Here is a 22043-nt window from a genome sequence, read left to right as displayed (position 1 = left end):
CCTTTGAACTGACCCAAAAAATGACCGAGGTGTTTTGTCCTTATTTTGGATGTTTTTCGATTGCCTCTAATTGGGTGTCGCTGCGTGGCCCTGGAGCTGAGTTTGAAGAGGGTTGTTAAGATACCTCCCTAGCCTATTAACCCTCGCCGGCACAGGCCATTTTTAGTCCTTCGACGGCACAAGGTGTTTGTACGATCCCCCCTGGCGTTTGGCCCCTAATGGACCTTGAGCTGTGCGGAAAAAACGAGCGTGTTGACCGTCACGAGAGGAAGCCAATGATCTCCAATTTTTATGTCCTAGGTCATCAATTGACCTTCTAGGTCAGGTCAATGACCCAAAATTCGGGAATATCGGAACCTGTTAATAAGTCGTAAAGTGTGACTGCCAGGGGGTTTCCGGGATTCTTATCACGAATATCATATTTGTTTTGATCACAGATGTCGTTAAGCGTTAAGACCAGGTCGGGTCAAGTCAGGTCAAGCGGTAGGAGTCGTGACGGGTATTCGTAGTACCTTTCATCCGCCTCTGACAGCTTCGTAACATGTTACGAAGGCACCAAAACTACTTCGTTAATGTTCAAATGGTTGTTAAATTCGAACTCAGCTCCAAAACTAGCCTAGAAACATGTAAAACTCGAAAAAATGAACCGAGGTCACTTAAGGTCAATGACATGACCTGACCTTCAGGTGACCTTGACACCCACGCAAATGCATGGGAGCAATATCAAATCACCTTTTATAAAGTTTGAAACCACGAAAAGCTTTTAAACGCGCGGCTAAGGCCAGCCGACATACGCCAAATCGCGATTCCGGCCAAACATGGTCTTGGAAAAGAGGTCACAGGTCAAAGGTCAGTTGGGTCAGGGTCATGACTTTTTCAGGGTAGAATTGATCAATGCGAGGGTTTCTTCGCAATCGGCCTCTTTTTACGCGAGTTATTCGCAAAAAACTTAAGGGGGGTTGCATCAACCCCCCGTGCCGGCGAGGGTTAAGATGGATGGATTGAGACAAAGCTATAGTCGGAATCAGAATCAACTCCACCTTGCCAGTGACTGGTGGAATCGGAATCAGAATCCACTTCCCTTTGAAAGCGGCTGTGAGAATTATTCACCGTCTTCCACTCCTCACATCCTTTCCATGCATATTTCCTAGCCTTGATTCCTCACCAGCGCCACCTATGCCAAATTTGCCCATTTAGTCTCGCTTGGTAGCCGCTAGATGGCAGGAAGTGTGGCTCTAACCGCATCGGTCATAGAAGTGCGTGTCGACTTGACCATGAAAACCGTTGTCACGTGACTGGCACGATGCCAAAATCAGCTGTTTGTTCAGCTGTTCAAATGAGCTGCGCGGCAGGGTGCGGCACTGAAAAAGTGGCAGATACATACTGGAATCACGGGCAGTGTTGCAGTCTGGAGGCCTCGTGGTTGTAAAACGCTGTGTGAAACCACAAGAACCAGCAAACTCAAGAGTAGTGACGATAATCAAGTATCAACCCGATCAAGAAGCCATACTTAAGGTTTACTTTGAGCGTAAAGCCACTGAGTTTTACAAGGATTTGGACACGAGGGCAAGAATTACTGAGTTCTGTACAAACATTCAAGAAGCGCATACCAAGGTAAGCGAGACTAATCAAATTGGCTATCACTGTGGCATAATAATTTCCATTCATCCAAAAATCCTTACATAGAAGAAAATTGTAAAACTCATGGTAACTCACTGTTCATCGTCCAAACTTCCCTCTGTGTCAACTATTTCCTTGGGTGATATTTTTCGTCATTATCAAACACGCAGAACCTGAAGTGGTTCAGTTCAAACATACTCTGTGACTGACTGCTCGTGTCACATTCACACTCGCAAACTCAAGCCTCAAACTGACACTATCCAAGCTGCTGATTGTGTCGTCTCATTCACACTCACAAACTGACACTTTCCGAGCTGCTGATCGTGTCGCTTCACTGGTTGAAGATCTCTGGACTGTCGCAAGTGATTGATAGTTCCTTCACCAGATCATATAGTTATAAGGTTGTTATTCACAAGATTGTGGTAACATTGCTCATCCTGCGCCATAATTGTATTTTTTCTTGTTATCTCAACGTTTAGGCACAATGACAGACTCAAAGCCAGACCTGAGAAGTTTGAAGGTCAAACGAGGTCATGTCAAACGTGTCATCACTCTAACGCTCAAGAGCCTGCAGCAAGAGGAAGTACATCCAAACGTTGCAAGTGATTGTGTGTCAAGCATACAACAAAAGCTGAAGGAAGTAGAGGAATATGACATGTCAATTGCTACGGAGCTGGCTGATGAAGATGGAGAAGGTGAAGGATATGAAGAAGAGTTGGCCGAACAGGTAAAGTACCAACTGGAGATGAAAACAGCTATGGAGAAAATCAAGAAGAAGACTGATGTTGCTGAGCAGGGTGTCATCGCTACAGAAACAACAGCCAAACTGAAGGAAATAAAACTGCCCACGTTCAGTGGCACACAAGCAGATGTCATGGAATTCAATGACTTCTTCACACTCTTCGAGGAGCTGATTGGGAAAAACAGCAAAATCGGTGGAGGAAGCAAGCTGCTGTATTTGAAGACCTACCTACGAGGCAGTGCGTTGGACCAGATCAAGCACCTCTCCAATGACAGCAACAACTACGAGTTGGCGGTGCAGTTCTTGAAGAAGGAGTTTTTGAACAAAGACAAGGTTGTTGAAAATCACATCAGAAAGATCTACGAACTACAAGCCCCTCCGGCACGTGACCTAGAGGCTGTACGCAAGTTCATGAACACAGCTCGCACATCCATCTATGAGTTGAAAACCTTTGGATATGATGCTCTAGATGGCGACTCACTAGGCAGCCGGATCATAAGTTTCCTACTATGGGAGAAGTTACCAACAAACTTCAAACAACGGATGGACACAATGACACCCACAACAGCACAGTTGCTGGAATGCTATGGTGACATCCTCCGAACACTTGAGAGACTATCAGAAAAGAAACCACACCCAGACTCTCAGGCGTCAAAGCAAACTGCTCCGACCGGAAAGTCGAAGACACCTGCTCACACAACTCAACATGCACCCATGAAGAACATCAGCACATTTCAGACTGATACACAGAAGCAGGCTCTGAAATACAAACCATGCAAACTGTGTCAGGGCACACACTCGATGCTGAAGTGTAACTCGTTTCAGGACGCAACAAAACGTCGTGCACGGTTGGCCGAACTGAAACTGTGCACAGCCTGCAGTGGTCAACACAGTTTGTCCAGCTGCCCCGGCAAGGACAAGGGCTTGAACTACCCATGCACCCTCTGTGGAGACAAGTCGCACATTACTGCACTTTGTGTTCCAGGAAACTCCACCCAGAGTCGACTCTGCTTGATGAGCGAGCAGCACGGCCGCCGTTCACTGCTGCCGACGACGTCAGTGGTCATCTGTGCCTGTGGAGAAGCAGAAGTGGCCAGAGCGCTGATAGATCACGGGAGTCAGGCGAGCTACATCAGTCAGGCACTGGCAGAGAAGCTGAAGCTGGAGGAGAAGGGACACGAGGAGACGTTCACAGTGAAGACATGCATCGGTACAGAAGAGAAAAGACACCGAGTCGTCACCTGCGAGATCGCAATCACACCGAAACGCATGATCAAGGCAGAGTTCCTCATCGATCCAAACATGGACCTCAGTTACAATCTCCCAGGCGTATCACGTGCGGTGAAGCAACTGCAACATGAAGGCGTCATACTGGCTGACTGCTTCTACAGAGATCAAGAGACTGACGACATCAACAGCATCCACTGTCTGCTGGGCGTCAACGTGTTGTCTGACCTCACCCCTCTCCGGACAGTCAGCCTGGGACAGAGTGTCGCCTACGAGGTCGACAAAGGGCACATCATCTTCGGAGATCTGGCTGGTCTGGTTCCAGACCACCTGTCTCACCTGTCTGGTCCGACAAGTGAACCGACGCCCGAGGATGAGGAAGAACTGCTACAAACGATCAACGAGACCAACATCAACATCAAGCAACAAGATCAGCATCGAACAACACCTGAAGAACAAACTGAAGCCAGCACGGTAGGACAGCAAGCGCAGCCGCAAGTCCTATGTGATGCTACCAAAGAGGCTACCAAACTTCAAGATCAAGAAGGGAGTCAGCTTACTCAAGATGCAGGCCTCGTAGCTGACTCAAATGCTCAAACTCAAACTGCAAACCCAAACTCAAACTCAAACTCAAGCTCGGGTCTGAACTCAAGCTCAGGTTCAAACTCAGGCTCAAACTCAAGCACAAACTCAAACTCAAGCTCAGGTCTGAACTCAAGCTCAAGTTCAAACTCAGGCTCAAACTCAAGCACAAACACAAACTCAAGCTCAAGCTCAAACTCAACCCCAAGACTAACTGTCCAGCGGGAACAAGATGGGCAACCACCAACAGTTCAAGAGAAGACGAACGTCAAAAGCCAAACTACGCAGACTCTCCGTGACGAAGACGAAGACGATGTTGAACTGACAGCTGCAGATGAACACGTCCTCGAGGACTTCAAGAGCGAAGTGGAGTTTCGCGACGGAAAGTACTTCGTGAAAATACCCTTCTACTCCAACGTGGAAGAGGTGCCCGAAAACTTTGACAACGCCATGGCCCTTACAGATAGGGTACACCAGTCCCTGCAGCGGAAAAATCTTGTAGAAAAGTACTCAGCCGTGTTTCAACAGCAAGTCAACGATGGAATCATCGAGGAAATCGACTTGTCTGTTTCAAAAAGACGAGTCTTCATACCACATCACCCGGTTATCAAAACCGACGAGCAGACTACAACCAAGATACGGCCTGTCTTCAATTGCAGCTTCAAGACAACAGGCTCGCCGTCACTCAATGATGCCTGTTTCCCAGGTGTCAACCTGCTCACGAACATGACCAGTCTTCTGCAAAGGTTCCGCACCAACAAGTTCATGATGATGGCTGACATCGAGAAAGCCTTCTTACAAGTTCACCTGAAGTATGAGAGCGACCAGGATCACTTCTGCTTCCTGTGGAAGACTGAAGAGGGCGTGAAAGCGTACAGGTTCAAGACCATTCTCTTTGGACTGAACGCAAGTCCGTTCATCCTCAACCACATCCTTCAACTGCACCTGCAGCGATTCCGCGAGACCGAGGCGATCTCTGCCCTGAAGCAATCCCTGTATGTGGATAACTTCCTTTACACTTCCTCCGACCTGGACAAACTCACCGACATCTACCATGAGAGTATTAAGATACTCAAGGAAGGAGGATTCAACCTCAGAAGTTGGAAGTCGAACCATCCAACCCTGCTAAACACAATGGATAGTGAAGGCACTCTTCACTCACACTCATCATCAAGTGAGAAGACACTCGGTTATCTATATGACACCAAAACTGACACAATGTCACTCGCTGACATTCACTTTGATGACAGCAGGAGGCTGACCAAGCGACGACTGCTGAGCAACGTCAGCCGGGTGTTTGACCCGCTTGCACTCACTCTTCCAGTCACGATCAGGGGTCGCATCCTGATGAAGCAGGTCTGGGATGAAGGAACCGACTGGGATGAAGAGGTTTCCTCTGAAGTGAAGGCTGTGTGGGCCAAGCTTCGAGTGGACCTTGAGGCTCTCCAATCACTGACATTCCCGAGACAGACTGCTGATTTGGAATCAGACGATCCGATCACACTCCACGTGTTCTGTGATGGCAGCAGATCATGCTACGGCGTCGCCTGCTACATCAAACAAGGAGAGAAGACATCTCTTGTCTACAGTCACAGCAAGTTAGCCCCTGACAAGAAGAGCATCCCACAAACTGAACTTCTTGCTGTACTGATGGCACTCGATTGTGTGTCAACAATCGCAACTTCACTGAACATCAAGCCAGATGATGTATTCGTATGGTGTGATGCTCAGGTGGTCTTGGAATGGCTTCACAGTGGCACCAAGACCAAGAGCAGATTCACCATCAACAGGCTGAAGACGGCCCAACAGAAGAAAAAGGACCTGGAAACGCTGTTGAACTGTGAAGTGACGTTCAGATACGTCAACACGCTGGACAACGTCGCCGACATGGTCACCAGAGGTATTTCGTACAGAGAGTTCGAAAGAAGCATGCTCACCTGGTTGTCAGGCCCGAGTTGGCTGGCCGACACAGACGCCTGGCCTCAGAACACGCTCAACTGTCTGTCCGAAGCCACCAAACGCGCGATGCAGGTCAACACAAACCTCACAGAACAGCACGATCCAGATACCAGTCAGCAGCTGCTGGACCCTGGTAAATATTCCAGTCTCAAGAGGCTCTACGGTGTCACTGCTCGGGTCTACCACTTCATCAACAAGCTCAAAGGCAGACAGGTAGACTGCTACAAGCAAGCCGAGGACTACTGGATTCGCCGCATGCAGCAGAAGTCGTTCCCAGCAGAACTGCGTTTCCTGCGAGAAAAAGAAAATCAGGCGTCGAAACCGCCGCCCAAACTCGTGAACGACCTCAATCTCTTCTTAGATGAGGGTGACATCCTAAGATGTAAAGGGAGGCTGTCACGACTCAACTACTACTCATACTCAACGCTCAATCCTGTGCTGTTAGCGAAGGAACATCAGCTCACTTCACTTCTGATCAACGATCAACACCTCAAGTGCAAGCATCTTGGCATCGGCACTACTCTCACAGCTCTACGAGAACGTGGGTTCTGGATACCAGCTGGACGACAGGTGGTGAAGCGCATACTGAAAGACTGCATCACCTGCAAGAAGCACAACAGTCTCGCATTTTCCTACCCCAAGCTGACAGACCTTCCAAAGGAGAGAGTGCGTTTCCTCAAGCCTTATCACGATACAGCGATTGATTACACTGGACATATTTATGTCAAAGATGACAATGGAGAGATGAAAAAAGTGTACATCGTTCTCTACACCGACCTGGCCATCAGGTCGGTGCACCTGGATGTAGTACCGGACCTGACGGTGAAGTCATTCATCCAGTCATTTTCTCGCTTCTGCAGCATATATCGTGTTCCCCACACACTCTACACAGACAACGCTAGTTACTTCATCGCAGCTCAGAGGCTGATGGAAAACTTCTTTCTATCAGACGACTTCAGAGAACATCTGGCAAGACTCAACATCATCCACAAGACCATTCCAGCCTACGCAAGCTGGGTGGGTGGCGTTTACGAGCGCCAAGTCAAAACAATCAAACAGTGTCTGCACAAAACAGTAGGTCGTGCAAAACTGACATACTACGAGCTCATCACTCACCTTGCCGCGATTCAAGATATCGTGAACGGGAGACCAATCACATACGTCAACAGTCAACTGGAAGAGATCGAGCCTCTGACTCCCAACAAAATCCTGAAGGTGCACTCCAACCCACGTCTGCGGCTGATCTGCGAAGACGACCGCGACGACCCACTCTGGACTTCAACTCCAGATGATGTGCATCAACAGATGAACAACACACTACAAGAGCAGCAACGGCTGCAAGATAAATACACGAAAATGTGGTACAGTGATTATCTACTGAGTCTGAGAGAAACTTCACGTGACGTGTTCCAGTCCGAGTGGATTGACAAGATATCGGTGGGAGACATTGTTCTGATCGACACGAGGGACCGGCCCAGAGTCTACTGGCAGATGGGACGTGTTCTACAACTCATTCACAGCAACGATGGTCGCGTCCGACAGGTCATCCTGAAGACTGCAAAAGGACAAGGTCGGTATGCCACGCGGTTGTTGTACCCGCTCGAGGTGCGGGCTGTTCACGCTGGGACATCCGCGGATGGGTGTAACAGTCGAGTGGACGGAAACAGTCTCAGGACAGAACCACCAGCTGACATCTCGCGCCCGAACGTTCGCCCTGCAAGACGAGCGGCAAGTGGACAGAGGCAACTGGTTCAGGATCTGATCCGGTCAGGTTCTTTGTAGAACCTGCAATCAAGCGCACAAACAAGTGTACCACATCATCATCATCATTGTTCACATCAAACTTCAATCACACCACTTAACAACAACCAACTCATGGCAGAAGAAAACACATGACATGCTTGACTCCTCTGTCAAGCATCTCGCCTGGGGAGTGTGAGAATTATTCACCGTCTTCCACTCCTCACATCCTTTCCATGCATATTTCCTAGCCTTGATTCCTCACCAGCGCCACCTATGCCAAATTTGCCCATTTAGTCTCGCTTGGTAGCCGCTAGATGGCAGGAAGTGTGGCTCTAACCGCATCGGTCATAGAAGTGCGTGTCGACTTGACCATGAAAACCGTTGTCACGTGACTGGCACGATGCCAAAATCAGCTGTTTGTTCAGCTGTTCAAATGAGCTGCGCGGCAGGGTGCGGCACTGAAAAAGTGGCAGATACATACTGGAATCACGGGCAGTGTTGCAGTCTGGAGGCCTCGTGGTTGTAAAACGCTGTGTGAAACCACAAGAACCAGCAAACTCAAGAGTAGTGACGATAATCAAGTATCAACCCGATCAAGAAGCCATACTTAAGGTTTACTTTGAGCGTAAAGCCACTGAGTTTTACAAGGATTTGGACACGAGGGCAAGAATTACTGAGTTCTGTACAAACATTCAAGAAGCGCATACCAAGGTAAGCGAGACTAATCAAATTGGCTATCACTGTGGCATAATAATTTCCATTCATCCAAAAATCCTTACACGGCCTTTTGATTAGCGGCTTTGAATCAATCATAAACGACCTTTAAACCTTGCCCGCATATGGGGGGGGGGGGCTGCCATCTCCCAGGTCGTTTTCTGTTATGTACTGAACATTTTTAGGGCTAGAAACCTGGGTTTTCGTATAGCTGCTCCTCTATCCCTTCTTGATGTCCACTGAAAATTTTAAGTTACTGTGGTGTTTGGTATCGGAGATATGACCTTGTTCCTCGGGTCAAGTCATGACCCAAATGACAAATATCCAACATCTTGCGTTGGCTATGGGTCTTGTGAGCTTGACACCTTGATTTATCTTGTTTGCCAGTCTCTCCCACCTATAATGGAAGGCACAAACATTTGGTGAAAAATTTCCTGGATTGCCAGCACTTAGAAGCTAGAACTTGTTTATTTTGTTGTAGGTGAAAAGATAAGAAATTGAAGCGAGACTGACCAGTATGCTACAGAAAAGGTAGCCCAATCTGCAGAAATATTAAATTTCAAAACTGGAACTGGGACTTATGGACTGGAAACTGCATCAACTATGTTTTCCAAAGCATAAAAGATTATATATTCTGAGGTCAGTAAGATTTTTCCTACATGCCGTATACCTGCAAAGTAGTTTCGACAGGTTTTGGTGACACGTTTATACAATTGTTTTGTCCATAATTTCCGAACAGTGATTGCGCTACTGCTGTGGATAAAGCTTTAAAGGAAATTTATTGAAGAAAATGCATCAAAATACCTCCCTTCAAAAAGAATCGCGTCTGAAAATATCAACTCAGAATGGCACAACAATTGAATATCCAAGGAACATCATACATGAATAATTTGCCACGACATAAGAACAAGAAGAAGGTAGAAGGTATAATATTCCTAGTGATTAAACGTGAATTTTCCAGTGCTCTTGCAAGAATCTTTGTCCTTCAGTGTATCTTTTCTTTATTTATGTAATCGTACTTTGTTGATGACCTATGGCTAAGCTTTTGTGAAATACATTATATTTTCCATATTTTACTTGTTTGTTTTGAGGAAAGGACTACAACTGTCAAATAATAACGCAATAACTTACGCCCAAGGTATCAGTGGACATATCAAACGAAGATAAAAAACAAGCGATAACGGATTTCGATTAATAGAAGCATATCTTGCCATAATTTCGGCTTTGTAACCAATACAAAGTATTTCAAACCCCTTGATAAGCAGAGCAGATATTTTTTACCAAAAAATGTTGGTTTTCTAATTTTACGCGGCAAATATCATGCAATAATTATGTCAATTATACATTCCCTATCAATTAGGGGAAGTTGGGGGAACGCCGAATACTTTTTTTCTGACGCCCGTAGCACGCAAGGTAGACAACATAAGCTATTCTTGTTGGCGTCATTCGAGAGGCCAGTCTTTTGCCTTTCAAACATACCAGGCGCATTTGATGAATTCGCATACCGTTAAGCGCACAAACTAAAAACATCAAAGAAGTGACTTTTTCGGCGTTGCCCCGGACTGCGGGGATAGCCGAAAATGGGAGAAATGATCTACGGGGAATGCCGACATTGATGTTTTGCCACTTTATCTCAAACTTTATCCAGAATTTATTAAAGCTGACACGCGTTTTAAGAGCTTGAGGATGCTTGGTGCACACCGGAAGTTATAATTGTGTGATATAATAAGAAAATGCCAGGTAAATAATTTCTTATAGGTAACAGGCCGTTGTGTCGGTTGAAAGTGTAATTTGTGTGACTAAAAATTCGCGTTGCTATTCTACAGCAGTAAAGTCCACGTAGCATGCTTTAACGTGCGTAATTCCACGTTTTCGGCATTACCCCAGCCAGCCATACTTTCATTTGCAGGCCCATAACTTTTCAACGTGCCGTATAAATGTCAAATAGGCAGCACACTTATGCAAAGACATGCTGAAGATTACTTGACCGAATTGGCCAGACAAACGGTAGCATAATGAGTAAGAAATGCAGCTTCAAAGGCGCATGTAGTACAAGGAACGCGTACCTTGAAAACGCTCTTGGCGCCCTCACAGCCGAAGTATTCCGAATGACGACTCGTAACAAACATGCGATAATTGTAGTCACTTAAGCTTCAGAGCATCACTGACAGGTGGCATCCATGTCTTACGGTTTTCGAAATATCTCGAATTTCGGCTTTGCCCCAACTCCGGCATTGCCCCAACTTCCCCTATACCTCTGGGCTAATGCGATAAACTGTAGTTTAGAGGTCATTGCCCTGGGCAGTAAACCCAGGCAGTTAACTTTTGTTTCCTGCCCGGCCTATCAAATAACATGGCATTTTGACACCGACAGTTTCTTGGTCATAGTTTTACTGCCCGGCTCGTGCTGTGCTTAAGACATACCCCGGCATGTAGGAAATTAACATTTACCATAAAGCACAGGGAAATGATAGGACCCGGTTGGACCCGGCCAAATATTTTGGGGACCCGGTCTGGACCCATCGGGGTCCAGACCGGGTCCATAGACCGGGTCCCCGGGTCCACATTTTGCCACCTCGACTCCCGACCGTCCCGAAATAGACTACGTCATCCTGCCTGCGGCACGCACCGGCGCGGCGCTGTCGGCAGGCGGGCGCAGAGTCGGACGCCGACGCTCAAGGTCAGCGTTGGAGCGCGCCGGGGCTGGCATTCGGTGGGCTGCTCTGCTGGAGGTAGCGTGGTCCGCACGCTGTCGGCGCCATGTGCACGACCTTGGTTCCGCTGGTGGGTCTCCTCTGCGTGTCGGGTGAGTACAGGAGGCAGCCAACACCTTGTGCACGGAGAGAGAGAGGGCACCGAGGGACAGAAAGATAAAGAGACCGACCGACAGATACAGAGACTGGGAAGCATACAGAGAAGCAGAGTGAAAGACAGGGGTGTATTTTTTCCCAAAATGAATGTGGGTGCCCAGCTGTAGGGACGCCAAGCCACTTAGGGGACGTAGGGGCGCCAGAAGGTTACAAGGGCGCCGAGAGACCATGACAAGGAAGGGCGCCATTCTCCCAGAAGGGCGCCAATAGATTAACCCTCGCCCGTATAGGGGGGTCGAACGGACCCCCCTCGGTTTTTCGCGAATAACTCGCGTAAAAAGCGGCCGATCGCGACGAAAATTTCAGTGCCCTCGAGTTGATCAATTTTCCATCTACTCGGAAAATTTCATGACCCTAAACCAAATGAACTTTGACCCGTTACCTACTTTTCGAGACCATGTTTGGCCGAAATCGCGATTCTGCGTATGTCGGCTCGCATTAGCGGCGCGTTTGCAGTCTTGTCGTGGTTTCAAGCGTTCAAACATCTGAAATGATGTTGGTCCCATGCATATTAAGGTGGGAGGGCCCCTTTAAGGGAAAATCATGAGTATGAGCGGCCGGCCGGCCGTGGGGACGTTCTTCAATAGCTAATATCTTAGGAACGGGACATCCGATTGACAAGCGGTCTTCTTTACTGAATGTCACTTGGACGTAAAAGTTCTGTGGTGTGATGGCCACCATGCGCTCTTGCCAACCACCGCACGTGGCGCGTGGTAAAGTTGGACATTTTTTAAGAACCCCAAAATTGCAACCTCAATTACGGCACAACGGTTGGGCCGATTGAATGGAAACTCGGTACACAGTTAGGTCTCCATCAGATAATTCATCTGCATGTGTTAACACGCGCAGTGGAAGGGGGGGGGGCGGATTTCGCCCACCCCTCCTGTTTTTCGCCAATAACTCGCGCCGCAAGCATAATATCAATGTGAAATTTTGGCTACCTGTCCAGAATTGAATTGCGGATCTTCTCGTGCAAGAAGTAAGAAAATCGGTTCACAACTTTTCTAGTAATAGCGGTGTAAAGTCAAACATCCTGCCGCCGCGGCGGCGCGGCGGCGCGGCGGCCGGCGCTAGCCGTTACGCGCCGCCTGAATTGTAGACTGTGCCGGGGCGGGACGGTTCCGTCTTTACATCGCGCTCCTTACCGCTGATTATATTAGATTCGCGTCAAATTCGGTGACAAGACTGAGAAATGTACAGGCAATCATATGGTCAAAGAATTTTGAAAATCGGCCGGTAACAACTTGAGTTATGAGTGTGTAAACACAAAATTGTGATTGCCGCGTTTCCCGCGTCGGCCGATGCCGCTTCAGCCGGCGACATCTTACCCTTAGCAGGCTTCTAACTGCCATATTTATTGTTCGATTATCTAGAAATTCACCATACATACTCACAAATGTTTGCTCTTTCGGATAGTGAAAGTTAAAAAAAAAATCGGCCGGTAACTTTTTGAGTTATCGGCGTGTAAACGCAAAAAAGTCGCTAATATGGCAGATTTGACCACATTTGACCTCATTTGACCTTGAAGATATTGACTTAGGGTCATGAAATTCACACACAACAGAGTTCCCCATGGCCCCCACCTACCCTCCAAATTTCGTCTTTCTAGCTCCAGTGGGAGCTGAGATCTTAGGGGGGGCGACATCCGCCCCCCCCCCCTTCCACTGGGCGTAGTACTCGCAACCCTTCCACTGCGCGTGTTAAAGTTGGGGTGCTACAGCACGTGCGCACGTGCAGGGGGCGCTCCCAGATCTCGAGAACGGCTGGGCTGATTGCGCTCAAATTTGGTACAAGGTTGGGGACCAGTTAGTAGGGTGCCGTGCAAAAGTCAGTCTGGACCCCGCTTGCACGTGCGCACGTGCAGAATGCCGCTTCCAGATCTCAGGAACGGCTGGGCCGATTGCGTTCGAATTTGGCACACCGCTAGCGACCGGTTAGAAGGGTGCTTTGCACAAGCCCGTTGGAAGTACCCTCTCGCCCTTGCGCACGTGTAGGGCTCACCATCTCGCTCGCTCGTTCTCCGCCCAAAAGGCGTTTTACTGGTACTAACTGTTTTGATCGTGTCTCCGGTGATGACTGCTTCCTTTGATCTGTTACAGGATGCTTCTCATTGACGATGGACGGTATAAGCGTCAGTGGTCTGAACCGAGTTGGAGATGATGTCATCTTGGAGTGTGGTTTCGTAAAAGAGACCTATGAAGAGTCCCAAGGAACCGTGAACGTCACCTGGCATAAAGATGGGATGCAGTTCTACCATTCAGTGAACAACGGCAATAGCAAAATCATCACGGTCAAGGAAACTCCAGGAATCAAAGTTAATGTGAGTTTTGTTGTAATGTGATAAGAATAATGTGAGTTCATATGTCATTAGCTTATTTCCTATGTTTAATCAATGCTGTAACCTTGCTGAGACCATCCAGACCAGTCCTTGGAAAAAGTTCCTACTCAAATTAACTTTTCATAGTTGCAGTGCAAAATGAGCAGCATTTTCCTTTGATACGAGCTATGCCAGGCAAGGTGATTTACGAGTAAGAACTCTGACAAGCATATCATGAGACATAATGGATGTTTGGAAATGTTTTGCATGCACTTCTCTACATTTTCGTGCTAGTAATATGCGCATGCAGTAACCCATTGCTATTTCAAAGTGCTCAGTACTACTGTAGGTATATATATGAGTTACATTTGTTCCATTGACAGGAATCAAGATCTGGTTTTGGGCGCCTGACTCTAATGTCTCTTGAAATCAGTAGCAGTGGAAGCTATGGATGCAGCGCCACTTCAGTCAAGAACTCGGTGACCTCTGGAAACAAAACTTTGTTTGTGATGGGTAAGTTAACTTCGGGCAGTAGTCACCTTTCAGGTCGATTGCGTCAACCATTTAACCCTCGCCCCGTTGGGGGGCCATTTTGGCCCCCCTGTGGTTTTTCCTGAATAGCAAGAAAACGGCGGCACGCAGCGCCGCCAAACTTTCAGTACCTTTCCGGGCATCAATTTGACACCTTCACACCAAATTTCAAGTTTTAGGTCACCCTAGGTCAGGAGTTATTGAGGTCAAACTGAGGTCATGTTTGAGCAAAAATGAGCAAAAAACATGCAATCTTGAAACGCTCACCAAATCTACAGTTATCAAGCAATTTCAAAGTTCTTTAAATGGTCTAGTCAAAAATTTCATAAATTTCTGGGGTCAAAAATTTCACACATTGTCCAAAATTGATGTGCAAAAAGCTAACCCAAGCGGCGCGGCGCTACAGCGCCGCGGTTTTTTATTCACACGCAAAAAACGCGACAGGGTGGTAACATATGCCCCCCCCCCCACTGGGGCGAAGGTTAAAGGTTCGTCGCGGACGGCCGCTTTTTACGTGAGTTATTCGTGAAAAACCAAGGGGGTGTCCGTTCGACCCCCCTCCCTCACATAACGGCGAGGGCAAATATTCTTTTTTGTGTGCTTGGTTCCGCATGAAGTTGCGGTTCGCCGATTTGCAAGTGCTTTGTTATTGACCAAATCAGCAGTTTCCGCGTACCGTGTGATTTTTTGCAAGCTAGTTAATATCCGTTTTCTTGACAGCGCCACCTACCACTGATCCGGTACTTTCCGGTCTGAAGAAGACTGATTGGATTCCAAATGGTTTACTCGAGATCAACTGCACCGCCGGCAAGTCCCTCCCGGCAGCGAACATCACCTGGTCCGTGGACGGAAAACCGGTAAGTGTCGCTGTGCTTAAGCTGCTCACGCTGGGTTAGTGTACTGCAATTGACGCAGAAAGTGAAGGAAATTAACCCGCGCCCCGTAGGGGGGCCAAACGGTCCCAAAAGGTTTCCGTAGATATCTCCTAAACGGCTGCAGATATCGCCACCAAACTTTCAGGACCCCTCTGAGCATCAATTTTACACATTGTGACAAAACTTTCCAGAGGCTATGATAGGTTGGCCGCAAATGACGTCAGAATGACGTCATGTTCTGCCATTTTCTACCGGAAAAAGAGCTTCGCGAGAAGAGCTGTCAGGCCTGTAGCTTTGAAGATACAGAAAAATGATCAAAACATAAAAGGTGTAGAATTAAAAAAACCTACAAACTGCTGTCTCGGATTTTGTTAAGTTTTGACCCCCAAAAAAAATATTTTTGAATATATTAGCCAAAAAATCCAAAAAGTTTTTTGAGTTTCGAAAAAACGAAATATAAATGATAGTACCTACCGTCTTCTATCTACATACCAAATTACAGATCGATATATCTTTTTTTTGCCAAGTTAGAGTGAAAAAAAAACTTCAAAAATGATGACGTCAAATTTTCAAACTCAATTTTTGGAAATTCCAGACCACTTAGGGCAAAACAAAGACCACCATTTAACTCCCCGGGACGAGCTGCATCGAATGGGTACCTACCCATTTTATGCAAAAATATAAACTCTGAAATTTGACTTATCTGACCTGACCTTGACCTGACTTTCACCAGAACGTCACCTAAGCTGGCCCCAAAGGCTGCCTGTCCCACATAATCGCATTTTCATGTAAAATGGACCATAAAATATGTATCACACGTCACTTTCATATTGTGACCCACAGTGACCTGACCTCTGTGGGACCCCTGCTATCAGTGACCTCAGATAGCAAAGTATGTGTTTGACGAACAATTCACCATCGATTATATCATCATTAACTTACCAAGTTACTCGATTTCACAACATATTTTTTGAAATGCCTGTGAACGGTGAAATCCGATCTTTGACCTGACCTGTGACGTCATCGGTTTGACCTAGGTCAATGAAGTTTGGTCACAAGGTAGTTTCTCGGTGGGCTAAAATTCAAACGGAACACCGTTTGAATTTTAAAAATCGGCCGCTGAATTTCCGAGATCTTAACCCGCGCACCGACGGGGGTCTGCGCCAACTTAGAACCAACGGGGGGGGGCGGATGACTGCCCCCCCTGAGATCTCGAGAACGAAGCAAGATAGCGACAAGCGGTAAACGGCATGGGATACGCACAGACAAGGTCTACAATTTTTATCAAGATCATTGTCAGGTCAGGTCATAGATAATGTCACAGGGGTCCAAAAAGCCAAAATGGCGGCGCTAGATATGGGAAGTTTTTCTCCAATAACTTTCGACTTAGTCAAGCTAGGATCAAACGAAGGGCATCATCGTGATCCTCTCGTCAATCCGCATCGAATGATATATATGTTGACCTCGAAAGGTCAAGGACAAAGGTTGACCGTAGGTCACGTGACCTCGAGGTCATCATGTATATCATTCGATGCGCCTTGACGATCTGAACACAATGAGACCATCCGCGTGGCTGTGTCTTGTCCCTGTACGGAGTAATTGACAAGAAAACCTTTGGTGACCTTCGATGACGTCACATGACCTTACAGCTTCCCAACAGCAAAACAGACCTCAAGGTAGTAAAGGTTGATCGTATATGAAGTCATGTATGGCTTATGGGGCCATTCCGACCCGTTTTAGTGGCAAAAACAGGAAGTTGATTTTCCCCCATTGACTTATAATGGGCAGGTCGAGAAATTGACCTGACCTTAGGTCATCGATATCAAAATTCTGAGATTAACAAATTGTAGCTACTAATGACCTTGTAACATCCTGCGACCTTCAAAGGCCTCCGACATCTACTGTAGCTCTGGCACGGTGACAAAGTTGCAAAAAAGTGACTTGAGGTTGGGTCATTCAAAGTGACCTAGTGACCTGACCTTAAAAGATAGGTGACTCAAACTTACACAACAGATGTAAAACCAGTAAAACGCCTTTTGGGCGAAGAACGAGCGAGCGAGATAGTGAGCCCTGCACGTGCGCAAGGGCGAGAGGGTACTTCCAACGGGCTTGTGAAAAGCACCCTTCTAACCGGTCGCTAGCGGTGTGCCAAATTTGAACGCAATCGGCCCAGCCGTTCCTGAGATCTGGAAGCGGCATTCTGCACGTGCGCACGTGCAAGCGGGGTCCAAACTGACTTTTGCACGGCACCCTACTAACTGGTCCCCAGCCGTGTACCAAATTTGAGCGCAATCGGCCCAGCCGTTCTCGAGATGAGCCCTATCCGCCCTATACCAAATATGAGCTCTATTTATTCAAATTCTGACAGCTTCTGACCAGTCATGACCTTGAACGACGTTAGTAACATGTATGCCACGTGCAGGTGCAGAGACCCAGCTCTAGGTGTATATACGTGTAGTAGGGGAGAGTGGGGTGGGTTGTATCAGTTTTTACTCCGAGACCCATAACCTCGTAACTATCCGTGATAAACTCATTATTTCCATACTATCTCCTTCCTTGATTCTTCTGCTTTTTGTGCAAAGTAACTTTTCCGCTACCTCTACCAGTTTTTCTTCTACGGTCTGCCGAATAGAATAATGTTTTTGATACAACTTGCCCCATGGCTTGGGTGAGTTGAATCACATGGTGGGGTAATTTGTATCACTATTTCACGCTTCAGGGAGCGTGCTTTCTACTGGTTTTGAACATAACAACAACATTAAATGGGGTTAATACAATGTATATGCTCAAAGGCTTCACTTTTATTAGACCAAGCTTAGGTCAATCCGAACGAAACATCGAAACGAACGAAACATCAACGTTAAGAGCAAAGAAGCCAACACATTGTGCCGAAATGAAATGAGTATTGACTAGCTACCTACAAACGCAAGCCAGGGCTTAGCTTCCGCGATCAAAAGCAACATACCCATACATACATACATACATACATACATACATGTTACAACATACCCCACCCGGCTCTGATACAACATGTAACTCGCCGCCATCTTGGAAAAACATCCTCGTGCTCAAAAACAGCGGACAGCTGGAGAAATCCATTTTCACTCACGCAGCCTTAGAACCTACCCTCACCGCCGCTACAAAAATCTTTCAAATTCGTGCACATCTAAATGCCAAAAACACACATTTTCTTGCAACTTATTTTTTTTAGAATGACATTAAAAAAGCATAAAATCGGCTCTCACCTCCAGACGCGTCCACCCAGCCACACGACAGAACAGGGAAAGGTGGCGCCCGGAAAAAAACTCGTCGGCTGGTCGTGTCACGAGCGCCATCTATTGGATAAGTTTGGCACAATTCGCCCTGATACAACTTGGACATGATACAACTACTCTCCCCGCTCTCCCCTAGGCTTTGAATAAATGCTGGTTTTAGAAAGATGTCGTTTTATAAATTTACTACCGCTCTCGTTCCTTTTGCAGGTTGAGAGGAATAGACTGATTGAATATCCCACGGAAGTTGATGAAGATGGACTTGAAACTTCTAGGCTCGGTTTATCCATCCAGCTAGGTCATGATATAAGGTGAGATGGCGATAATTACCTTGAAGCAGTTATTTATCACATGGGCTCGCGCTCGAAAAAAAACTTACTGTGTACTGTGATATTGTATTGGTGACTGTATTGGTGTGTACTGACTGTATTGGTGCTAACTACGTTCTGCGGTGAGGTGACAAACGCCCCCTCCCCCCGGTGAGGAAGCGTTTTCTGAGCGCGGCGTTCGATAGAAGTGTTTGTGTGTTGAGCCACACAAACGGCCAATAAGAAGCATAAATGGTACAAACGATCGACGCAGGCAGTTACATTATAATTGACTCGACTGACACTGCTGTGCTTCTTTTGTTTTTCAGGAATGAAATAATCTATGTCACTTGCGATGCTGTTGTTGAGAAGACGGTTACTCAACCTACCGAGAAACATTCAACGTTGCATAGGCTCCGCTTTGCCAAAACTGTTGACAAAACATGTAAGTTTTTGTTAGTCCACATGTTTGCATCGATGTGTTTCCAAACGACGTATTTTGATCGGCAGCTGCAAGCTGGAGGTCCTCGTAAACCACACCATAAAAGAAACAGCAATGACAGCCACTGTTCTTTAAAGCAGGGACAGAAGAAGCAGATGATTAACCCTCGCAGGCACAGGCCAGTTTGCGTCCTTCGACGGTACAAGGCTTGGTACGACTCGCCCCCTCGCGCTTGGCCCCTGATCGAGCTAGAGGTTCGCGGAAAAACGACGTGTTGCCCGTGACGAGAGAAAGCCGATGATACCCAATTTTAAGGTCCTGGGTCATCGGTTGACCTTCCAGTTCAGGTAAATGACCCAAAAGTCGGGAAAATCGGGACCTGTTAGAACGTCGTTAAGTGTGGCTGCTATGGATGAGATTTTTCGGGTGCTGATCACGAATATTATGTTAGTTTTGATCGCAGATGATGTCTTTATGCATTTAGGTCAGGTCGGGTCAGGTCAGGTCAGAGACTAGTTCTTCCAACAGAAAAATAGCCGCCTGCAGGTTTTGTTTTGCCTAGAGACCGTTAACCCGATGGGCAAGTAAGCGGATAGGGCTTTACCGTTTACGCTCCATATGTGAAGCGGTCTTTAGGCAAAAAACTCCGGCAGGCAGCTATTTTTCTATTGGTAAAACTGGCCTCAGGTCAACCAGTAGGGGTCCAGCCGGGTACTCGTAGTCATGTCAACCGCATCTGACAGCTTCTGACAATTCAAAAAGAACGAGGGAAGCGAGCGAAGGCACTAGAAATACCAGTGCGCAGAATACCAGAAAATTCTGATTCTGATTTCTGACAAATGTAGCAGGAGATCTAATTTTTGAGTTATAAAATCTCAATATCTTTACATTTTTATATTTTGGAAATTTAAAAGTAAACATTTTAATTGCAATGGGTTTATGTACTTATGGCAAATCTTTTATTCTCTTCGTTGTTTCTTAGTTTTTTAATTCTTCGTTGACCAAAAATGGCCGAACGTTATCCCTTAGTTTGGCCTCTATAACTCATGATCTGAGATAACCTAAGACCTCAAATGTGTTCAGGATTTGTGTAAACTTGATGTCCGGAGAGGTACTGCAAGCAGCGACTCGAAATTTGCAGCCGTTTCTAGGTTATCTGCGAAAACCACAGAGGATGCCCTTTGCCCACCCCCCCCCCCCGGGTGGCGGGGTAACATGCTCACCAGAGTGATGTTTTAGTGCAGTCCTGCGATGTGTACATGCGTAAATTTGGCCGCACCTGGTGAACAGCGGTGCAGTTACCTGTCACACACGTTATGCCGACAGTGACGCCGCCGGGAGCTGGGTCCGGCTCGGCGGCGGGCCACTCGTCCCCCGCCGCGCCCATCAAGGCTCCGGCGGGCACTCCGCTGCTGCTGCTGCTGCTGCTGCTGCTGCATTTCGTCTGGGGGACAGGCGCACTGTGGACTGCCGAGCGCCGCACCGGCGGGGGGCACTGCTAGATCAGCGCCGCACCGGGAGACGCCTGTCGTGCTTGATAGCGGGACTGGTTGGACCGTTTGATGCGCATTGATGACGAATGGCAAAATGTTTTTACTATGCGCATTTGCTATCGGTTGTGGATGATGGCGCATTCTCCTTACGTCCATGTGCAACGTTAGGGGTCAACTGACTAATACTAGGCAATGCCTAGTGACGGCCAGTGCAGTGATATCCTTTTCTTGTTACCCATGTTCAAATGTGTGGGACATTGCACGTTTTGATGACTTAGAGGCTATCAATTATACTGCCTTCCTTTACACAAGTCTTAGAGTTATTACCGGTTTAGAATACACTACTAATTACTTTACATGGAACGTGACTGGCGAGGTATTGTAATTAGGTGCATAATTATAACCTCATTCGTTGTTCGAAAGTTGCGACTCTGTTTCAATAATGTTTTCCCACAAGCTCGTAAGGACCATAGCTATGTCTCAAATAGAAACGTTAACCCTCGCTGGACCTATTGGTTTTCTACTACATACGCTTTAAAGCAAGAAAATTCACGATTATTGATTTTGCAAGTCAATTTTGTGCGATGTATTTGACATCGCACACCAATATAAATAGCAGCACCGTGTTCCTGAGCTCAAACTGCTTCCGAAAGACACTTTTTTTTGTTGAAAAATTTCAACTTCAAAATTTGACCTTTTTGACCTGAAAGTGGCCTGACCTAAGCCAAATTGAACTCAAAATGACTTCGAATGACAAAAAACGACATCAAATTCGAAACATATGGCCTAAATGGACCATGAAGCATGTGTCACGTGACAGATGCATGACATAACATTTCCGTGACCTGTAATGACCTGACATTGACCTGAAAATCAAAGTACAAGTTTAATACCCTCAGGGTATCTAAAGCATCTATTCAAGAGTGCGTAAACCAAAAATGAGCCCGATCTGACGTGTAGGACGGCGGCCAGAGCCCAAAATGTGAACAAACAAATTATCGATAATTTTCGCTTTGACCTGACCTGTGACGTCATCGGTGACCTCGAGGTCAATGAAATTATGTTTCGCCCGACACTTTTTCCGGGGCTATCAGACGCCGTTTGAATTTTGACAATCGGCCCAGTTGTTCCGGAGTTAGGAGGGGGGGGGGGCTATAAATAGCCGCCCCCCCCGTAGAGCGCGTTATACGCAGACCCCAGTGGGGCGCAGGATAAGGCCTTAATCGTCATCAGACAAAATTGCAGTTTTCAGTGGGAAAATATGAAAGTCACTCTTCGAAAAATAGGTCAAGATGTAATGGTGATCGAAATTTTAAAAAAATCGGAAATCTGAGATAGAGAAAACGTT

General features: G+C 46.9%; 1 protein-coding gene across 1 annotated transcript; it reads left to right on the top strand.

Annotated features, from left to right (window-relative positions):
• Positions 1 to 11249: 11249 nt before the first annotated feature.
• LOC122378183 lies at positions 11250 to 21049 on the top strand. The gene is made up of 7 exons (XM_043358941.1): positions 11250 to 11393; positions 13557 to 13777; positions 14158 to 14287; positions 15026 to 15162; positions 18663 to 18763; positions 19090 to 19205; positions 20529 to 21049. The coding sequence occupies exons 1-7, from the start codon at positions 11348 to 11350 to the stop codon at positions 20702 to 20704; spliced, it is 927 nt and encodes a 308-aa protein (XP_043214876.1). The 5' UTR covers positions 11250 to 11347; the 3' UTR covers positions 20705 to 21049.
• The last annotated feature ends 994 nt before the right edge of the window (positions 21050 to 22043 follow it).

The sequence above is a fragment of the Amphibalanus amphitrite genome, unplaced genomic scaffold (assembly GCF_019059575.1).
Source record: "Amphibalanus amphitrite isolate SeventyFive unplaced genomic scaffold, NRLGWU_Aamphi_draft 000056F_arrow, whole genome shotgun sequence".
Lineage (NCBI taxonomy): Eukaryota > Metazoa > Arthropoda > Thecostraca > Balanomorpha > Balanidae > Amphibalanus > Amphibalanus amphitrite.
Note: the sequence above shows the minus strand (reverse complement) of the source record. Positions and strands in the feature narration are given on the sequence as shown.